The sequence below is a fragment of the Sciurus carolinensis genome, chromosome 2 (assembly GCF_902686445.1).
Source record: "Sciurus carolinensis chromosome 2, mSciCar1.2, whole genome shotgun sequence".
Lineage (NCBI taxonomy): Eukaryota > Metazoa > Chordata > Mammalia > Rodentia > Sciuridae > Sciurus > Sciurus carolinensis.
Window position 1 is genome coordinate 12,293,809 of NC_062214.1, and position 21,404 is coordinate 12,315,212.

Consider the following 21,404-nt stretch of genomic DNA (forward strand, 5'->3'; position numbering starts at 1 on the left):
CTGCTTTATTTGTGCCATAGCTGTGCAGGCGGCTGCGCCTTCCCGGTTGTGTGTGGTGGGAAGTTCTCTCTCGGAAGTGCGTGCGGGTGGCTGTCGTGTACCGCGAGGCCGTGGGAGGCGGTGCGCTGAGCCCCTTCTCACCGAGCGACATCGGGACTGTGCATTTGCCTGGAAGCTGGGGAGGAGAGTGGGCAGGGGGCTGGTGCCCGGGTGTCAGGGGACCAGGGCAGACTGCCCCGTGGGCGCTCTGGGACCAAGAGGAAGCCTTGGTGTTCTCAGCGTGAACGGGGCCAGCAGCACCTGCGGCAGGGTGCAGCTCTGCGGCCTAGCGGTGCTCAGCGCGCTGACCCTGCCTGGTGCCCGTCCAGCCTCCGCACCGAGGGCGGGCCCACGCCCCCTGCTGAGGAAGCAGCGGAGAGCCTGTGTCGGGTCCCCGTCCAGGGGCCCAGCTGGCGCCAGAGAGCAGGGCCTGCGGGCGACTCCGGAGGACAGCTTCCTGGGCGCCAAGCCGGGTGGAAACCATACAGGAAGGCGATCAGGGCCCAGCCCAGGACCCTGCCCGGGCCTTTCCCTGACCACACTGCCAGGGAAGCAGAGTGGCCAGCTCCTGCTCGGCCACTGCCCTCTGCAGAACTCAGGGCTTCAGCGGAATCTGCACTTCCTTATCCAGGTGTTCATTGGTGCAGGTGCCGCAGAAGGTGCGGGACAGAGGCCAACGCAAACCCACCTCTGCCCCGTGGGCTCAGCTACGGGGCGGGGGGTGGGAGGGAAATAAAACGGGTGATAAACTACGGAGAGCCTGGGATGGGGACACCGCCTTAGAGGGGCCTGTCCAAGGAGGTGACATCAGGCTCTTAACTTGGCAGAGAATAACAGCCATCGTGCAAACCACAAGGGAAACTTCTTATAGGTCTTTTTTAAAGGGGGGAAGTGCAAAGGCCCTGGGGTGGAAATGAGAAGCCAGCCTGCTAGAGAGCAGCGCAGGTGGGGAGGCCCCCGGCCCTGCAGGGAGTGTGCATTTATTCTGTGATCCATGAGAAGCCGGGGACCCGGACAGGTGGGTACGGGGACTCCTGCAGGCGAGAAGCCCCTGGAGCGAGTGCCCCTCTGATTTGGGGCCTGCCACTCTCACCCAGCCCAGTCTCTGCCGCGTGGTCTGATTCTTGCTTTAGGAAGACCCTGCCCCGCTGCCCTGGGGGGCGTGCAGGATGGGGCAGGACCGGGGGCAGGAGAGAGCATGCGGCGGCATCGGGGGCCCTTGCTGAGTCCCTGAGCCGGGGCTCGGGGGTGGCTGGCTTTCCCACAGACGGGAGGGGCAGGGCTGTCCTTCCGGGTCACGGCAACGCGGCCGGCTGGGCTCTGCTGTGCTCGGCCTGGGACGGGCCCTCATGATGGCCCGCTGCCCTGCTGTCTGTGGCTCCCCACTGGCTTGATCAGGGGGAAACTGAGGCAGGTCTGGGGAGGGACACGCGGCCGCAGAGCTCACAGTGGCCTGGCGTCCTGTCCAGCCCCGTGGGGCCCACTGCCCGCCGCAACCACGCGCCTGCTGGTCCCCTGGGCCCCGCCAGGCGGAGGCGACCGGCCGCACACCCCCTCTGATGCCTCCCCTCCTCTCTCTGCCACATCTGTCCACCTGGGCCAGGGGCTCCCCACACGGCCCAGGCCCGGAAGCACAGGGTGGCGCCAGGAGTGACCCGGCTCCCTCCTCCCGCAGACCCTGAGTAGAGGGAGAAGCGGGGACCTCCGGACATGGCCCCCGCCAGCCTGCTGCTCTGCCTGCTGTCCGCCACCGTCCTCCCGCTGCTGGACGGCAGCGCCGCCTTCCTGTCCCACCACCGCCTGAAGGGCCGGTTCCAGAGGGACCGCAGGAACATCCGCCCCAACATCATCCTGGTGCTGACCGACGACCAGGACGTGGAGCTGGGTAAGAGCGCGCAGGCGGCCGGAGTCCACGCCCCCCAGAGCACGTGCCCCGAGGGGCAGGTTCACGCAGAGCCCCAAGGTCAGGGCGCCCCCCAGTGCAGAACCGCCCCGGACTCCCCCGAGCCTCGAGGAGAGAGGCCGAGGCCAGGCCGTGATCCCCAGCCTCCTTCCCCACGCAGCCACCCGGGCTGCATCCTCGGCCACCCAGTGCTTCCTTCACACCAGGAAGCAACCCAGCGCCAAGTCCAGCTGGACTTCCGCTCCCTGGGGTCCGACTCACGCGTACTTCTGCTCACTTGTGGGGCCTCTGTCTGTCGGAGCCTCCTCCCTCCTCGTCTGTGTCACCTCCTCGGATCCACTGATCTTACAGGACCGCTTCTCCATCACGCCCTGCTGGCCTGCAACTGTGTCACGCAAGCCACAGACGCATGGGGGACAGGTCATTTCACGTTTTCTAGTAGCCACATTTTGGAAAAGAGTAAAAAGATACTGTGGAGCCCAGAGGGGTGGCACACATCTGTAATCCCCACTGCTCAGGAGGCTGAGGCAGGAGGCTCATGAGTTGGAGGCCAGTCTGGGCACTTAGCAAGACCCTCTCTCAAAATAAAAAAGGGCTAGGGATGTAACTCCGTGGTAAAGTGCCCCAGCACTACAAAGGAAGATACCAGTGAAATTGACAATGTTTCGTTTAACTCAGTGTATCCAAACTATTATCATTTCAACACGTAGTTCATATGGAAAAATTATGATGTGTTTTGTATCCTTTGAGGTCGTTTTTGATGTTTGGCGTGTGTTCCATAGCTAGTGCCAGCCACCTCTCAGGCTCTAGAGGCCACTGTACCAGACAGTGCCTGGCTTTCTTTTTTCCCTGTTCCATGTCCTGCTCATCTTAAGTACATGTCTTGTGAAAATCTGGGGGCGAGTGTTCTAACCAGTGGGAACAGCATGTGCAAAGGCCCTGAGGCAGGACCAAGAAGGCAGATGTGGCTGGAGCCTGGTAAAGGGAGGTAAAACAGGATACTGGAGAGAGCGTGCAGTCAGATCGTGAGTCACGGTAAGGATTGCCCATTGGGTGGCCATTGGCCAGATGAGGGGTGAGCCCTTAGCCTCTGGTCGCCATCAAAGGTCATAGAATATTTATTGTTGGTGGCAGCAAATATGCAGGTTTACCAGGTGAACCTACATAAACCGACTCTGCCTTCTAGCTGCCAAAAAATTCTTACCCGTGAAGCGCAGGCGGTCCTTGATGTGTGTTGTGGTCACCGCAGAGATTTCCCTCAGGAGCCTCTCTGTGCACAAAGATGTGCAGGAGGAGGCCCAGAAGCCAGGGCTTTGTTGACAGCGTGACACAGACGATCCCTGCCTCCGGCAGCCTCGGAACCAGCCGCGGTCGTGAGCCCAGGGCCCGGGCCAGGGTTCCGTTTCCGGAGAACACGCGAGGGCCGGCGGGCACGCCTGGACCCAGCGCCCCTCCGTCTCCCTCCGCGTGGCCCTTCGGGCTCTTCTGTGGCCATGCTGGGGACTTTGAGCCGCCCGGGGGCCGCTCGCTCTCCCGGCAGGTACTCAGCGGGCACCCGCCCCACGCGGCCCGTCGGGGAGGCCACTGCCGCAGGAGCCGCCTGGGCCAGGCCGTCCAGGGAGGGCTGGTGAAGTGGACGTGAAGTGGAGCCTCCAGCAAAGGCGCGTCGGGACGGCACTCAAGTGCCAACCGGGTCCCTGTGGCTCTTACGGTGAAGTCGGATTTCCAGGCGCAGGAACAGGAGGGAGCAGAGAGACTCTGGGAAGCCGGGCAGTAACTGGGCAGGTGCCCACGGGAGCTCAGACGGGCAGAGGCAGTGGCTGGTGCCACCAAGTCCCTCGCTGTGTGTCCTTGGGACTTAGAGATATGGGTGCACGAGGTTGGGAAAGAGAAGGACGGAGGACAGCTTCTAATCGGGCTGGGAGCTGACAGGTGAGTGACCGATCGGCACGTTTTGCTGCTGCAGCAGCTGCTAAGCTTCCCATCGGGATCTGATTTTAATTTTGCATCTGTGATTCTTAATAAAACCATCAGGACAAGCAAGTATAAGGACTGGGCTGTGGTGCACCCAGGACAGTAAAAGGGAGAAGAGACAAAGCCGTGGCTGACTTACCATCCAGAGGTTCACTCTCTCCATTTTACCCATGGGGACACAGAGGAGTTAAGCCACTGGTCCAAGGTTGCACAGCTAGAATGCAGGCAAACAGAATTTGAACCCAGAGTGTCTTAACCACTGCTCTGCTCGACCAGATTCCTGGGATGGGTGGTGAGTGGCTTCCAGATTGTTGGCATGTTTGTGGGACTGGGACTACCCAGCTGTGTGTGGCTGGGACTACCTTTTCTCAGTGTGTCTTTGCACACGCGAGTGAGTGTTGCTGCGGCAGCTCTGAGGGCACAGCCCGTGCCTACCAGCCGACCCCCGACGAGCAGGCCAGGGCTTCCGCCACAGCAGACCTGGCCTTGGCAGCAGGGAGGTGAGGGATGGGAAGGTGGTAGCCAGGGGGCCGATGGGCTTTTTATAAACCACGAGACAGAACCAGATCAATAATGCATGTTCCAAAAAAGCCAGCACATTATCTCACAGTCTGCTACAACGGGCGAGCAGAGGGGGGTCCTAAAAAATTTATCATCTGCTATTTTCTGCTCACCCGCGCGGCCGCTCTGCCGAGGAGACTTCTCCACCGAGGCAATCACAGGTTTCCTCCCAGCCCCAGGCGGAGACAGCCGTCCACCCTAATTAGGGTCTGGCCGAGAGGCCGGCGAGCAAAGGGCTCGTCCATTCCTTAATTGCAGGTTGGGGGCTGGGAGCCGCGTATTCCCCGGCCTTGCCCGGCAGCCTTTGACCCCGGGCTGTTACTGGGAAGTGTCAGATGCCAGGGGAACTGGTTCCAGGGCATATGAATTAGCAAGTGACCCAAATTCTCATTATATTTTCAGAGCCCTTGGGAAGAGCCCTGTTTCCGGGGAGCCCTGGGGACCGTGGGGCTGGCGGCCGGGCCTCCACCGGGAGAAGCCAGGGTCTGACTTGGGCGGGGGCTTTGGTCGGGGAGGCCATGGAACCAGCCGACTTGCTGGGCTTACTGGTTTAGTTCAGCCCAGACCAGGTTAGGAGAGCCCAGCGTGCCGGCGGCTCTGGGCTGGGGAGTCACGCACGGTCCTTGCGGGGAGCAGGGGTGTTGCTCTGCACCCCAGTTCTGCATTACTTGAGATTCCCTTTAACTGGACTTACCTTTTGAAGCTGAAATGTCATGGTAAAGGGAAACTTGAAATTCTGACTGTAAATGAAAACCAGCGCCCACAGGTACACAGTCGCTGCAAGGTCAGCCCCTCGCACACCTCGCACACCACGCCCGAAGGCCAAGGACACAGCGGACCCGCCAGAACATCAGGCGCAGGCTCCCTGCTGCTCACTCTCCCGAGGGTCCAGCTCGGGTAGAAAGAAACTGCCTTTTAGGGGCTCCCTTGGGTTAGTGGATTTCAAGTATGCCCCCCCCAAAAAAACGGAGAAGCACAGGCAGATGTCAAGCATCTCTGAACAACTGTCTGCCTTTCAGACATCTTGAAACACTCGCACGACGGGGCCAGAGTGAGCGCTGCCCAAGCAGACAGCGGGCTCAAGCCCCCACTCTGCCACTGACTGTGTGGCTCTGGGGGAGTTACTTGACTTCTCTGGGCTCTGGCTTACTCGTCTGCGAAATGAAGACGCATCTGTCTGCTGTTGCGTGGTTTCTGAGCCCAGGTGTGCTGCACCCGGGGGTGGTTGGCTCACATTCGGACTCAAAGCCGCCCTCCCTGAGGACCTGGGCCAGCGTCACGGGGCCTGCTTGTCCGTGACAGCCGCCAGGCTTAGGAGTTATTTTCCAGTGTGAGTCTCTTGTGGCACCAAGTAGCAGGGTCACCATGGGCTCCTCCCGGCCGACCCTGGAGTGAGCCTGTCGCTCAGGATGGGTGCACACTGCCAGGTATGTGAGCCCAGCATGTGACTTCCCGGATTTGGGTGACACCTGTCAATCAAGTCTGCTCTAGCGGCTTCCTCTGCCATTACGACATGTGCTGGGGAACAGAGTCGTCTGTCGTGTGCGCAGTGGAGAGGTCAGAGGGGCTGCCAAGGAGGCCTGAGAGCAAGAATGGCACTGGGTCAAAGTCACATGAGTCACAACCCCTCTGCCGGGGACTTCTCGAAACTCAAGCAGGAGCGAGCCGATTTTAAAAAGGGCTTTCATTTGACTCGTGGGAATGAAGTCTGAGTCTGTTTTGTGCTTCAGGTGCAGGTGGATCCAGCAGCGTTCCCTCTGCATGTCCTCTGCCTCTCCGTGCCCTGGCTCTCTGTGCTCCTGCAGGTTGGCTCCATTCTCAGCCTGCTGACCACGTGGCACTCCTGGCATTGCAGACCTATGCTGGCACTCTGGCCAGCCACCCCTGTGCGAAGGGAGCCTATCTCACAGGTGCCACCCGAGTCCCGAGATTGAGTCTCGTGGGTCTGGATTCTCTGGGACATCTGGTCAACCATGAACATTCAGCAGGACAGAACCAGGGCTGGGCCGGCCCGGATCAGCCCTGTAGCCCGGGAACCACGCGGAACGGAACCGGGCAGGCGCGCTTCTGCAAAGCAAAACCCAGAGCCGGCGCCGAGGAGGAGAGTGGCTGGTGTGGCGTCGAATCAGGGCGAGAGAGACGCCCTTCCTGCGTGCAGGTGGCGTCTGCAGCAGGGCCCAAAGGCAGGCCATCGGGGGGGTAGAGTGCCTGCCGTGTGCACAGGGGATCCAGCAGCAAGCAAAATGGAATCCCCGCTTTTACTGCGCTTGCATTCTGGTGCCCAGCTAAAACACAAGACATAAAACACAGAGCACGTCAGGAAGCAGAAAGTGGGGAGACCAAAGCAAGGAGGGGCGTGGTTCTGCAGGGTGGCCGCACTGAGAGGGACATCCGAGCAGGGAAGGTAAGAACACCAGCCGAAGGGATCCTTGGGAAGAGCGGTCCAGGCAGCGGGAACAGGCCGTGCAAAGGCCCTGGGGCAGAAGCTTCCCCAGCAGGTTAGCGGGGCAGAGTGGCAGAGTGTGAGCCAGACGAGCAGGACGAGAAGGGTTGAGAGAGAAAGGGGTGGTGTTGGGACGGATCATGCAGCACATGAGCCTTTGAACCAAGGGGTGCGTTTGGCTTCTGCGTGAGATCGAGGACATCAGTGGAGGACACGGGGCAGAGATGATGGCGAACGTCCTGATTCATTTCACTCTGACCCCTCCAACTACTCCTTGAAGAGTAGATGAGAAGGGCATCCGTTACGGAGTCTACTGCAACAGTCCAGGCACAAGATGGTGGCTCAGACTGAGTGAGGAAAACAGTCAGACGCTGCACACGTTTCAAAGGCAGAGCCGATAAGAGGCACTGATGGGTCTGACGTGCGGCAGGAGAGAAGAATCGAGACTCGAGAATTGTTTCAAGGTGTGGGCCTGGAAGCCCCATGGGTGGATCTCCTGCTTACAGAGCGGGGGAAAGCTGTGCGGAGGCTCAGCTCGGGCCAAGAAGTTGCAGGTGCCTGTCAGAAGCCGAGGAGCCTCTACCAGGAGGCCGGTGGCGTGCAGGGGGAGGCGCAGGCCTGGACGTGCCTGGCACGGTGGGAGCGCTGCAGCGTGGCGCTGGTTTGGGCATTACTGGGCCTGAGACCCTGACCAGACCAGGGGGCGCGGGCGACCCTGAGAACTGCAGGCCCTGCGCTCAGCCTCCCTGAGGGGAGGGAGGCTTTGGAAAGAAAGGCGGGCGGGTTCCCAGGGGCCCCTTCCATGGTGAGCAGGAGCACAGCCGCCCTGAGCCCGAGAGCCAGGCAGAGCGGAGGCTGCAGCCTCCAGGCAGCCACATGGCTGGACGCCCAGGACAGCAGGGCCAGGATCCAGACTCCAGATCGGGGTCCTTCCCGCGGGGCCTCGCCGCGATCCGCCTGGGGACACTGCTGATCGCCAGAGGAAGAAAGCGTGTGGCTGCAGGTTAGCTCAGGAGGACCGGCTGGGCCCGCCCTGCTGCTCCTGGGCGGGGCATGTTCCTGATGGTGCTTTGTTTTTCTGTCTTTTCAATTCGGGAACACCTACCTGGGGACCCTCTTGAATTCTGGAAACGAAGGACACGTGAATCGGGTGTGGCAGCGTGTAGCTGCTTAGCCAGACGGGAAGCTTCTTGCTCACATGCGAGCGTCTGGAGGTCGGCCGTGCAGGGTGGGCCTGGGGACTCCAGGCTGTCAGGGACCCAGGCTCCTCTGCCTTCCTGCTCCTTCACACTTGGTATATAGCTTCCATCTTCAAGGTCACCCTGTACTTCAGAATGGCTTCCAGGGCTCCGGCTATCACAACTACATTCCGGGCAACAGGAAGGAGGGAGTGAAAGGCAGCAAGGAAGGGCCTTCAAGCTAAAGGAGCCCTTGGGCGAGCCCAAGTCTGTGGAGGGTGGAGAGCTGTGTTCGGCCTAGACCCAACGTGCGGGCGCCACGTGGACACGCCCACTGCGCGTTCGGCCGCCACTCTAACGTGCAGGCCTGGCAGGTTGTGTCGCGACCCTGCGTGCCAGGTGGCCCTCACGTCCTTCCCCACAGCCCCCAGGAGCTGGGAACCCCTGGGAGCAGAGCCGGGTAGAAGGTGGCAGGCAGGTGACGTTGCACCAAAGCAGTTCCCAGGTTTCTGGGCCATCGTCGGAGACCGGCCACCTGGCCTCCTTTGCCCTGAGCCCCGGGCTGCTCCACGTCCGGTGGCAGACGGGCCTCCCGGGTGGAGTCCTGCCTCCCGCTTCCTAGAAATCTGTGGCCATCTGCACTCCGTCCCCAACGGCACGGTCGTGAGAGATGCTCTGCCCCCGCAGACCCCGCGGCAGCAGGTGTGAGCCACCAGGGCCCCCGCGCTGGGTGGCACGGGGTGGCACGGGGTGCCGAGGCTCATTGGGGGGAGAGCCTGAGCGAGCTGGACAGGCCACCGCGTCCCCGCACAGCCGCCCTGCCGGGAGGGAGCCTGCACCCAGCACAGGCAGAGGTCCCAGCTTCTTTTGGTTTTTAAGAGACGCCCGAGATAGAAGTCATTACGGAAAACCCAGCAGGCCCTGGGGCCGGACGGTGCCGGGGCAGCACTTTCAGGGGCCCGTGAAGACGGTGTCTTGAAGTCCTTTCCACATCAGAAGAAAAAGGAATCCGGGTGGAAGGACACGGTTTGACACGCGTCCTGAATACCTTCGTCACGCGGACACGGGCTGTGCTGGACACTTCACCCAGGAAGGAGTCCGTGAAAGTGAAGAGTCGGTGCTTCAAAAGTCATGACGGGGCCCAGAAAAGTGGCCTGGTTTTCAAACCAGGAGCAGGTGCTGCGTCCTTCAGGCACCGATGAGCCCGAGGGTGACCACCTGTGTGGCCTGTGGTCTGCGGGCTCTGCGCTTGCCTTTCTCTGCAGAGGGCCCTGCCAGGACTCCAGCAGGCCACCCATGCCAGGTCGCCGTTCCCCAGTAAAGGGAAGGCCGCTAGCCCCGTGCTGGTCAGTTCCCGGCCCTGTGCTTCCAAAGGGTCCCAGCTGCAGGCGGCCCGCGCTCTGCCTTGAACGTCTTCAGATACTTCAGAGAAAGCCCCTCGCTCCCCATTCACCACGCCCACCGCAGAGGCTCCCATCTGCAGCCCATGTGGTCCTGGGAAGATTCTCTCTCTGCTACTCACCCCGAGTGCCTAGAAGAGCAGACAAAGCAAGAGGGTAGCGTGGAGAGACTTCAGCTCCCTCATGAGGGATTGAGTCCAGGCTGAGAAGCAGCAGGTGCAAGGGCCCTGGGGCAGGGGTATGCTCAGTGCATGCAGGGAGCACAGGGTTGGCATGGCCACTAGAGCAAAAGAAGAATGAGGGAGAGGGACCCGGGTGTGGTTGGGGAGAATGAGTGTTCAGGGCACTGCGGGCCCAGGGAAGGGCTGTGGCATTTATCAGAGCAAGTCAGGCAAACCAGAAGAACTGGAGCAGTGGAACACGGCGGTGTGACATGATGTGTCCGAATGAGCCCTCTGGTCACCAAGGAGAGAACACAGCATGGGAGATGCGGGTGGAGGTGGAAGACAGCCAGGAGTCTATTGCAGCCGTCCAGGCGAGAGGCGGTGGACACCCAGACCCTGAGCCCACTGGTTCGTTTTCCTTCCCCCTCCCCATCTTCCTCCCACTGACCCCCAGGAGCCCCCGCCACCACAGACCGATTATTCACCTATGGTTTTAAGAAAAACGTAGGCACATCTGGGCAGTTATCAAAGCCGTGCCTCCCCTGCCACAGGGTCGGGGCCGAAGCAGGCCTGACCCGCCTGCACCCCAGGAATGGCAGGCATGGGGTTAGGTTTGGGATCTTAAGTCCCCGGCCCCTGCTCAGTCCCCGGGGTATCGGCTGCGCTGACTCGGGCCTTGAGACGGGAGGCAGCTCGGCCCTGGGGTGCTGCGTAGCATGCGCCAGGCCCTGGGTTCAGTCCCCAACTCGCCAAAAGACGGAACTCAAAATTCAGACTCCAGCGGGTCCGGCACTGCCCGTGACGTGAGTCACGCGGGTGCCAGCTTCATGGGCAGGTCAGCAGCCTTGATTTTAGCACATACGAGCTTATTGCCCTATGCGTCAAAAACGTGTAGCTTGCACCTTAAATCCATAATTTCACAGTGACTTGGAATTGAAGGTTTTTTACATCACTTTAAAGAAGAATATCAAATAATAACATAGCTGGTGCGTGGCAGCCCCCAAAGCCCCACGAGCAGGCGGGCAGTCAGCCACCCCGGGTGGGGGGCTGGTTCCTGGCAGTTGCGTGGTTTGGACCCCGGGGGGGCCCGCCCAGCCGTCACCGAGGTGTCAGGGTGACCTCACCCCTGGCCCGGCAGGTGGGAAGCTTCAGTCATGGAAAGAAACCGGGTCTGTTTTCCTCCGCGGTCCCAGATTGATGTTGGACACGACAAGTTTGGGTTGGCCGCCCGGCTGCATGTGAAACGTGAAGAACTGGGCTTTTCAGGGCTGGTGGCCGCGCCCCCGCGTCTCCGGCCACCGCGCTGGCCCTGGCTTGGGGCATTAGATCGTGTGTTTGTGTTTCACGGTGAATAAGATCGATGCTTCTGGGGACGCCCAGCATGCGGTGCCTCTTTGTGCGGATGCCACCGTCCCTGGGGTCCCTGCCCAAGTGCGCCCCCACCTCGGGTTGACGGGCCCTCCTTCCGCTGGGGCAGGTGGTCTGGCGAAGGGGGTGCACGCGGGGGCTTCCTGCCGGACGGAAGCGCAGTGAACCAGGGTTCTGAGGCCATTAAAAGTAAGAAACGGGCCCGCCTGTGGGCCTCCATCAGCACGGCCTCCCGACGTGGCCTCCTGACGTGGCCTCCCGGCGTCTCTGCAGGAAGGCCTGGTGGGTGGTGGGAGCCGCTTGTCCCTCCTGTGGTCTCCAGGGCTGTGAGAGACTAGTGTCCCCTGCCAGCCGCTCCACGCTTTTTCCCAAGGTTTGTGCACCCAAGAACATTTATGGAGTCACTAGTACAGAGCTGCGGAGCCGTCAGTGACCTTGGGGCTGACTTTCTAGCTCCATCGAGGCAGCCAACAGGTAAGTATGTTAGTGTGTCAAAGCAGGGTGTCTGTAAGGACGGAACGTCTGTCGCTGGGACCACAAGTCCTCCCAGGAGTCCCAGGGGCCCCAGCTGTAACTGACGGGCGACAGGATTTCTGCCAGGAGCCAAGTCTCCCCAGAGGGGCAGGAGGAAGTAGGCTTCACCAGGCTCCCGTAATCAGCTGGTGCCGCTCAGCACTTGCAGATGAAGCCTCCAGGCTGCGGGGAGGCAGAGCCTCAGGCCTCACCAGCCTCCACCCCGCTTCAGGCTGCAGAGTAGCACCAGCTGGCTAAGGAGGCCCGTGTGGGGCCCCTGCAGAGGGACCCTGGAATGGCCCAGCAGTTAGAGCTGGAGGGCACCAGTGATTTGAGATCTAAACGATGGGCTTGGCGACCAAAGCCAAGTCTTGGGAGGCGACCCCCATACAGAGGTGCTGGCCAGTGCAAAGATCCTGGGGCAGGAGTGAGCTTGGAGCACTTGAGAAATGCCAAGGAGGCCAATATAGACCAACCAAGGGGAACAAGGGGAGGTCAGAGAACGAGGGAGGTGGTAGGGGTCACGGGGCGTCTTTTAGGCCACAGGAAGGAATTCAGCCATCCGAGTGCGGCGGGAAACCACTGATGGACTGCGGGGCGAGCGCTCGGGAAGGTAATGCTGTCTGTTGGCCTGGGGGAGGTCTGGCTCTGCTCCCCCCCCCCGGCAGGTGTGGGTCTCCCCCCACGCCTAGCCCTGAGGGACGCCTCCTCAGCCCTCTCTGAGGAGCTGCTGGGTTCACAGCGACTCTCGAGGGCAGGGGCCGCCAGTGCCACACAGGGCCCGGGCTGGTTTCCACCACTGTCCTAACACAGTGCCGGAAACCGGGCACTTGAAGCAGCAAAAAGGTACTGCCCCACGGCTCAGGAGGCCCCAGGTCCAACAAAACCACCCAGTGAGCAGCGCTGTGTCTCCTCTGGCTGGGGCCCCGCCCTGGTCAGTCCCCCACGCCCTCTCAACAAGGCCTGCCCTGTGTCTGTGGCGCTTTGACTTTGCCCCACGTGGACCCCGACACGGGACTTGGGACCCGCCTGGGTAAACCAGAGCGACCTCATCTCCAGGTCGGGAACTTAACTGTGTCTGCAAAGCGCCTTTTTCCCAATAAGCTCACTCAGATTCCAGGAGTTGGGTTATGGCCTGGTCCTTTGTGGGGCCGCCATTCAACCCACTGTGGACCCTAGGAACTGCGAGGGAGAGGGAAAAGCCACGGCTGGCCAGGAAAGAGAAGGGACTCGCACACTGTGCCCTCCAGCCTGCTGAGTGGGTGTGGCCATAGCTTCTGCTCGTCACACAGCTATTGAGTGCCTACTGCGTGCAGAGCAAATGGGCTTTGCTCTTGTGGAACCCACCGGCCTGCCCACGTTCGTCCCCTTCCTTCCTAAGTACCTAAGTGCTTCCAGCCTCATTAAGAAACAAGAACAGGCAGGATCGCAACCAGCTGCCTGGTGTATATAATTAAGTCCTAGCATCTCTACAGGGATGAGCACTCAAGAGAACCAGCAGCCAGAGTGAGCCAGGAGGCTCCCAGAGGCGGTGCAGCTGGACAGATGGTTAGACTCGGGGAGAAGAGGAGGGTGGGTTCCAAGTGGACCAAGGAGTCAGCACTGCTACTGGGGAGCATTTTGGCTGAGAAAGACACAGGGAGGTTGTCCAGGAGTTGGCATGACCAGATTTCAGTAAGTGTGAACAATTCTTGGGAAAGCCCCAAGCAAAGCAAAACACAATCTTTCCCCTGTTTACATGGTAGGTTGCTTTCAGAAAAATAAGATCAGTGTATATTAATACCCTGCCAGAAGAAGAAGAAAAGAAAAAGGTTTGTATGTGAAACATCGCCATTCTAAGCGCAGATCTTTTACAAGCCGCTTTTTACTTAGCCCAGCGTGAGTGCCCAGGAGGTCTGGGGCCAGGTGGTCTGGGGCCAGGATCCCCTCGTTTGCGGCTCGTGTGCAGGAGCGGGGCGAGACCCCAGAGCCGCCCGCCTTCTTGGCTTGCGCCAGGGTCTGGCCGAGCGGCCCGGTTGGCCGCGAACCCGGGCTCTTCCTGCCTCAGCCCAGCAGCTGGGCGGCAGGGGGCGCTTCCCGACAGCGGCCCCTGCCGGTGGTTGCGCGCAGCCTCACCCGCCCGCCCGCGTCTTGCAGGCTCCATGCAGGTGATGAACCGGACGCGGCGCCTCCTGGAGCAGGGCGGGGCGCACTTCGTCAACGCCTTCGTGACCACGCCCATGTGCTGCCCGTCGCGCTCCTCCATCCTCACCGGCAAGTACGTGCACAACCACAACACCTACACCAACAACGAGAACTGCTCGTCGCCCTCCTGGCAGGCGCAGCACGAGAGCCGCACCTTCGCCGTGTACCTCAACAGCACGGGCTACCGCACAGGTGAGCGGGGCGGGGCCTGCGGCGGGTCTGGTCAGAGGTGCGGCCGGCGCACTGCGCGAGGATCTGGCCGGAGAGGGAAGCTGCCGGCTTTGCATTTCCAGGTCGCGCCTCTGTGTCCGCGGGTAGGGTTAGGGAGAATGCAGGTGTGTCAAAAGGGACCTTTTCAGAGAAAGTTGAGTTCTTAAAAAAACATTTAAAATATTATATTATCTTATTCTTCGATTATATTCCAGGGAGACCACGAAGCACCCAGGCACTTCTGTCTGTTAACTACTTAAAGCCACGGGGTGGGGGAGATTTGAAGATGTAGGAACTGGGGTTTTGTGAGCGGGTGACCAGGATGGCCCAGAAGCTACAGCGTGCTGGGCCTTCATCCACGCTCACCCAGCGAGGGCCTTCCGGTCGGCAGGGCGGCGTGCCCCCGCCGCCACCGGGACCCCTTATCTTGCTGGAGGGACTGTGAGTTCCGCAGGCGCCTCTGCTGGGCGAGCTGCCCGAGATAGGGATGTCCTTAGAGGACAGCCGCTCACTCCAGCACCCTTGCACAATCCTCCAAGCTCAATTAATTTCACTTGCTTTAAAAAATAAATACGCCCCACCATGGGCAAAGGGCCAAGGCAGCTGTGAAACCAGATACTGTGGCCCCAGTGTTGCAACCCAGAAAATTGCGTCCAAGAGACTGGAGGTTGGTTTGGGTGGGAGGGAAGGACAGACACCCTGAGGTGGGGCAACTTCTTCCGATCCACAGTGTGGCTGGCGTGGGCAGGGGGGGGAGTCAGGACGCCGGTGTTATTTCCTACACACTCAGCCCACCACCAGAATCACCTGGAAAGCGCGCGTGGTGGGTGCCAGTGGGTGCCAGCATAACCCCTTTGGTTCCTGGGTCTCTGCAGAAAGCTGCGTGTGTCCAAGGTCACCTGGGCCACCGCTTTAGATAATGAGGGGGCCTGGACCTCGCTGGTGCAGCAGGTAGAGGGGCCACCGCAGGGCACGGGCCCTTACTGAAGGTCCAGAAATTATTAGCTGTTCCTGCAGTTGCTAAACTATAAATATTTTTACATTTGAATTTTTAGCTAAAGTCTGCTGATTAAAAAAAAAAAAAAAAAAGTTGGCAAAACTCAGTATTTTAAAAATGCAAGCTGTGGGCCAAGGAAAATGAGGACAGGTGTGGCCCACGACCCCTTCCTAACCTCTGGCTGCACAGGCCTGTAAGGACAGTGTTCTCATCAGCCCCCTCACGTGGTAGCCAGGACAACCGCAGCCCCACAAAGGGGTTCGTCCAGGAAGTGCTCGCTCCACGGTCAAGATGGAGACCGGGAGCGTGGGAAGTCAGGGGGTGCAGGCGCGGGTTCGGCCCATTGAAAGGAAGCTCGCTTCTCTCGGGGCATTTGGGGGCTGATACCAGGAGCTAAAGGCTAGAGTTCAAAACCATACAGGTGACCCACGAAAAGCAACAGCCTCCAGAACAAGTGTTCTTCAAAGCTGATTCCCCACACTCATCCTTGAACTTAAGCAAATCACCAAAAAACTCTCTCCCAGGGAATTGATTTGGCCAAGCTATACTTTGTGTGCACACATGGGGTGCTGGGAATGGAACTCGGGCACTCTACCGCTGAGCCTCATCCCCAGTCCTTTTTTGTTGTTGTTGTTGTTGTTGTTGTTTTGTTTGGTTTTGAGACAGGGTCCCACTTAAATTGATGAGACTTGTCTGGAACTTAAGATCCTCCTGCATCAGCTTCCCGAGTGTCTGGGATTACAGGTGTGCGTCGCCTGGCTACCCAGCTATACTTAGTTATTGTATCTTCAATGAAGACAGGAACAGGTCAAGTGTAAACAGCCACCCACATAGAACACTGAAAATTTTCAATGGCAGTGCTACCAAAAAAGTATTCATTTAGAATGTCCCCGTGTACAAGGGGCGTTCTAGAGCTGTTAGAACGCCTGTTTGCTTTGAGTGGGTGTGCTCCTGGTTACTAATAAACAAGAGCTTCTGTATATTTTTCCTCTTTACCCTGACACTAGCTCAGGTGTGAGTTTTATGTTGCTGTTTGAGGTAAAAACATTTTAACTCTATGATACTAAGTTACATTGATCAGTGTTTATTGTTTGAGAAAACTACAGGAAAATTTGTAACAAATTCAGAATTCCTTTTAAGATTAATGTGATGTGTATAATACACATTCAGTTATATAGGAAGATTTGAATCCCCAAGAACAGGTCATTTGTCCCTGCTGGGTCTTCAGCCATATTAAACCCTACATCCCTGCAGGCATCTATGGAAATTAATTGAGTGGGATTTAAGTTTGGTGTGTGTGACCCAAGATATCATCTCAAATTAAACTCCCTGCTGCTCTGGTAACCCTGCTCCCAGTGTATTGGTCCAAGACTCAGATTCTATTTCTCCTTACTTCCCATTGGTGAGAAGCCAGTCACATGGGCATGTGTGGTTGCAAAGGAGTCTGGGAAATGTAGTCCTCACTCTGGGTGGGCATTTGCCCAGCAGAAACTTCCTTTACTTTGACATAAAAATAAAATGGATACTGAGAGAAAACAAAGTCTGAACCACAGTAATGATTGTTAGCCACAAGTGTTTGAAGACAGACTGTCAGTTCAAGTGAGGGGAACTAAAGCCAGAACTAACGCCTTACTTACCCAGACCAACATTCCACAAGAGGTGGTCTTTTAATGGGTCAGATTAGGTATTTTAAGAAATGAAACTACAAAACTTTGAAAATAGCTTTATGTTATATCTCATAATACAGAGACTGGGCTCTACTTATAACTAATGGGATGGGGCTTTTTTGTTTGTTTTGGTTTTTGTTTTTTGTTTTTGTACTGGGGATTGACCCAGGGCATTGTACCACTGAACCATATCCCCAGCCCTTCTTTTTTATTTTGAGACAAGTTGCTCAGGGCCTTGCTGTGTTGCTGAGGTTGGCCTCAAACTTGCAATCCTCCTGCCTTAGCCTCCCCAGTTGCTGGGATTATAGGTGATTCTTTAAGGAAATAAATTGATGAAGTGTCAATGGGGAGGAGTGTAATTTGTCCAACAAATTTAAATGGTGTCACAATATGATATCCTTTACTCCACCTTCAGTTTTCATAGTGGATTCAAAGAAAGTCATCTTTACCAAAGTATTTGAAGCTCTGATCCTTCCTTTCTGGGGCTTCTCTTAATCCTTCGACATCTGAATCTTTCCTGTTGGAGAGCTTATTACCTATCATCTTTCTCAAGGGTCTCTTCTTCGCTTATCTCATACGCCAGATTATTATTTGTCAATGGATTTACATGTGTTTCAAGCTGTCCTCCAGCATCACTTTAATTAATTTCACAAAACCCTGCATCTTTTAAAAGATGAGCAATTTCATCTTGCAATCATCTTGCTTCATGTTTCCTGTGTTTGCAGTAGAGATTGACAAAGGATGAAGTGAGAGATGCTAAGTTTAAGCAGGGTAAATATCAATTTGTTAATGGATCTTTCTGGATATGGCTTCCTGTAACTTCAGTGACTCGAATCTCGGGTGTGAGCACCCTTGGAAGGATACATGACATCCTCCGCTTTAACAGAAAGTACTTAGTCACCCCTCAACACATTTCCACAGGTGACCCATCTGCTGCCCTGACTGTGCTCATGGATAGGTCCTCAAATCAAGGTCGTGCAGGATTCTGGGAGTGCAATACCTCCCAGCTCTTTGCAAAGTGGTTGAGAGCAGGCGCTTTGCTCAAATTCAAGTCTGGACTCTGTCACTTTCTGACTCTGTAAACTTGGATACATTATGTAACTTCCACGTCTTGGTTACCTCAACCGCAGACGATTACTTAGCTCTTAGGGTTGTGTGAATTCTTAAGACGGTGACTAGTATGTGGTAAGCACTTAAGAAGCTTAGTGAAGATTCACACCAGTAACCAGCATCACAGACCACTTAGAGCGTGTTGGCAAATGCCGGCACCATGCTCCACCGCTGGTGATCAGTGGTTACTTCAGATCCAGTAACAGAACCCTCGGCTGCCGCTGGTTTTAACAAGCTACGGGATTTTTATGCTCCCTCTGCTGAACAGTTACAGGGTGCTTCAGGCAGAATCTGGACCCCTGGTTCAAGCGTAGGCTGGTTGGGCACGTGCTTAGCATGCTTGAGACCCTGTTCAGTCCCCTGCCCTGCAAACAGAAAAGGGGAAAAGGGCGAGACCTTCGTCGTAAAGCCTGAGGCCAGTGCGTCCAGGAGTAGCCACGGTCTGGAGAGGGTGGCTGTGCCTGGGCCCCGGCCTCTTCATTCACATCCAGCAGGAACCCGACAGCCTCTTTCCCCAGACCGCGGAAGTCCTGAGATTCCGATTGGACCAGCTGCAGTCACATGCCAGCCTCCCAACCAATCACCATGGGGAGCGCGTGACCCAGCCTTGGGCTTAGTGCCTGTTCCCCGCCCAGGCTCAGCAGGTAGCGGGGCTTCTCCCCGCGCCCGGTTCCGGAATAGAGTGGAGGGAAGGACGAGGAGGAAAGGCAGCTGGAGTGCCCGGCTCCGATTGGAGGAGCAGCACCTTTTCCGGCACTTTCTGGCAAATTAGGCGGGAGCACCACCTGCCTCTCCCGCATCACCGTCTGAGCCTGGCAGCACCCGGGTGGTTTCCCACCCCGGCTTCAGTCGTCTGGCACAGGCTTCAGTAGACAGTGCTGAACCTTCTAGCCCTCCCCCGTGTGTTCTAGAATGTTCCTGGGGAGCATATCCCTCATTGCAAGCCCGGGCTTTGCCAGTTGGAGCCTGTTTTGAGATTTGGCCCTGAGCACCCCAATTATTCTCACCCTTCTCCTCCTACAGAGCCGGAGTGGGGGGAGGTCAGCCGAGGTCCTGGACGAGGCTGGCGCGCCCGTCACCCTCACACAGGGTGCTGGGCACCGGGCGTCCCTGACAGAGTCTCCTCTGCGTGTGCAGGAAGGCAGGGTGCCTGTGACTCGCTTGCCTGCGCTGGTTCCAGTCGCTGTGACACTGCCCTCCCGCCGCCCCTGTCCCTCCCGCCCCCTTCATCTCCTCATTTGCTTTCTCTTCCTTCAGAGCCCTTGGTCCCACCGGACACATAATTGTGGATTTGTTTATTGTCCGTTCTCCATGTTAAATGACACCTCCGAGCTTCCCGAGCTTCCCGTGCCCCTACCCTCGCTCTTGCTTCTGTTGACCATCCCCCTGGCCCTTTCCAGAATTGACTTTATATTCTACCCATTTATCTTTTCCACTGTCTTATTTATAAAATACCAGCTCTGTGGAAGGAGGGACTGTGTGTCCCGTTCCTGCCTGTACCCCAGTGCCCAGGAGAGCGCTGGCCTGTAGTAGGTGCTCAATAAGTCTTTGTAGGGTGGGTGGACGCGTGCGCATGCTCCTCGCAGGGCCAGCAGCCCCTGCCCGTCTTTTCTATGCTCCTTTCTCCTCTCCTCGTTCCCCTCCTCCCCCACTCCCACCATCTCAGCCTTCCTCCTTTCTTCTCGGCCCTTCTGCACACGCAGAGAAGAGAGGACTTAAATTGTTGCTGGGCCGCCCGGGTGCAGCTGCCCCTGCCTTCACAATGGCAGCCTTCTCTTTGCTTGGCTGCTCTCCTGCCTTTGTTCCCTGCGCGCTTCCTTTCCCCTCGAGTGCACACATGGCTCTCTTCTTCCCTCCGTCCAGCTGCCCCATGTCTACCCACTGCCTCCCCTGCAGCCCGTTGGTGTGAGGGCAGAGCGTCCCGTCTGCCCCAAGGAGTACGTGCTCCTCAAGCAGCGGGGGCCTCCAGGAGCCCAGCCTCCCCCCCTGGGGCTCGGGTCTTGGCTGAGGTCACACAGCCACTTGCAGGGCCCAGGCTGGCCCAGGGCATCCTCAGGAGACCCAGGCCAGCCACATCTCCTACACGCACCTTCCACCTAAGCGTCTTTAAACTCTGGTGACCGCCCTCCTCAGACCCTCGGGTCTCTAAGCAAGTGAGGCTCCACGCAGGAGTCCAGAGAATTCGGCTGCAACCCGAGCGCCCTTGCAAGCTTGGCCTGAGAGCCCCCCATCCCGACCTCGGCTTCCTTCTGTGCACCCCAGTGTTGCCACAACCATTAAGGGTCATGTGACCAGTGCCCACAAACCTGGTGGGAGGGGGTCGCTGGGAGGAAGAGGAAGTGGGCCTGGTCTGTCACACCGGGTCTGTGAGGCTGGGCGAGTTTTCTGTCCCAACCCAGCCAACGCCCGCTTGTCCAGTGTGGCGCTCCTGGGACTGCAGGAACCAAGCGCAGCTGCTGAGGCTTAAAGCCAAAGACGCTCGTTCTCCGACCATTTTGGAAGCCAGAGGGCAGCATTGCGAGTCACCCGGCCAGGCTGGCCCTGGAGAGAATCCAATCCAGCTCCTCCCGCTTCTGGTGGCCCAGGTGTCCTTGGCTGGTGGCTGCTTCACTGTAGTCCCTGCCGCCTCTGCACATGGCCCTCCCCCATCTCTTCCTCTCCACGTGGCCACCTCCGTGTGTGTCCAGATTTCCATTTTGTCACAGGGCCCCTGCATTAGCGCCCACCCTAATCCTGCATGGTTACAAATGCCATGGTTCAAATAAGGTCACTTTGCAGGTCCCTGGGCTGAGGACTTGCTCATGTATTCAGTGGGGTGGAGGGGATGCAGCTCAGGCCAGCACAACTGGTTCTGTCCTCCCACCTTGACCTCCAGTGGGGCCTCAAAGCCTTGGTGTTGAGCTGGAGCTGACCCTGCGGGCCAGCAGCTACTCAGGCTGGGCTAAGGCCCAGTCGCGGTCCTTAGTGTGGCCACCCAGCTGGCCAGCTCCATGCACACTGGTCCCTTTCCACTCTTGGCCTCCTCAGGACTCTGGCTTCACTGGGCATCAGAATGACTGGAGGCCACAGTGAAGGGAGGGACAGCTGTGGCGTGTGGACACACCAACTTTCCTAACAAGCCTCCAGAGGGCCTGTGACCTTCCACGGTGGCTCCCAGAGATTCTGGAAGGGATTGGACTAGAGTCCCATGGCCCAGTCCAACTGCTGCTGGCCACAGGGAGCTACTTAACTTGAATTAAAATGAAATCAAATTAAAATCTCAGTTTCCCAAGCACACAAGGCACGTTTTGAGTGTTGGGTAGACGTGGGGACTGTGAGGAGGTGCAGACGGAATGCGGCAGTCATTGCAGGAAGGTCTGCCGGAGAGCCGAGAGCCTAATTCAAGCAGAATCTCATTTGACCAGATGTGCCCACCGTGCAATATAACGATGTCAACGATGATAAAAATGCTTCTGGGGCCCTCACTGCACCCCAGGCTATTGCCAAGCATGACTCGTGCAACTGCGCCAGGCGGACCTGGCCCTCTTCACACCCCCACCCCTCCCGGCGCCTTGATCTACCCTCCCAAACCTTCCCAGCCACCCTGCGACTCGGGCAGGGGTTCCACCCCAGGACCCCACCCGCCACCCACAGCAGGCCCTCTCTGATCCCTCACGGTGTTTGCCAGGACGGCGGGAAACGGCCCTTCCCTGT

The 21,404-nt window shown here is 58.2% G+C and overlaps 1 protein-coding gene across 5 annotated transcripts in view; it reads left to right on the top strand.

The window, feature by feature from the left end:
* Positions 1-21,404, top strand: part of Sulf2 (sulfatase 2) — an 83,715-nt gene that overhangs the window by 18,515 nt on the left and 43,796 nt on the right. For all 5 annotated transcript variants that reach the window (XM_047534522.1, XM_047534511.1, XM_047534502.1 and 2 more), the window contains exons 2-3: positions 1,715-1,924; positions 13,680-13,919. In XM_047534522.1, the coding sequence (XP_047390478.1) occupies positions 1,750-1,924; positions 13,680-13,919 (415 nt within the window). In that variant the 5' untranslated portion in view covers positions 1,715-1,749. The remainder of the gene's footprint in view (positions 1-1,714; positions 1,925-13,679; positions 13,920-21,404) is intronic.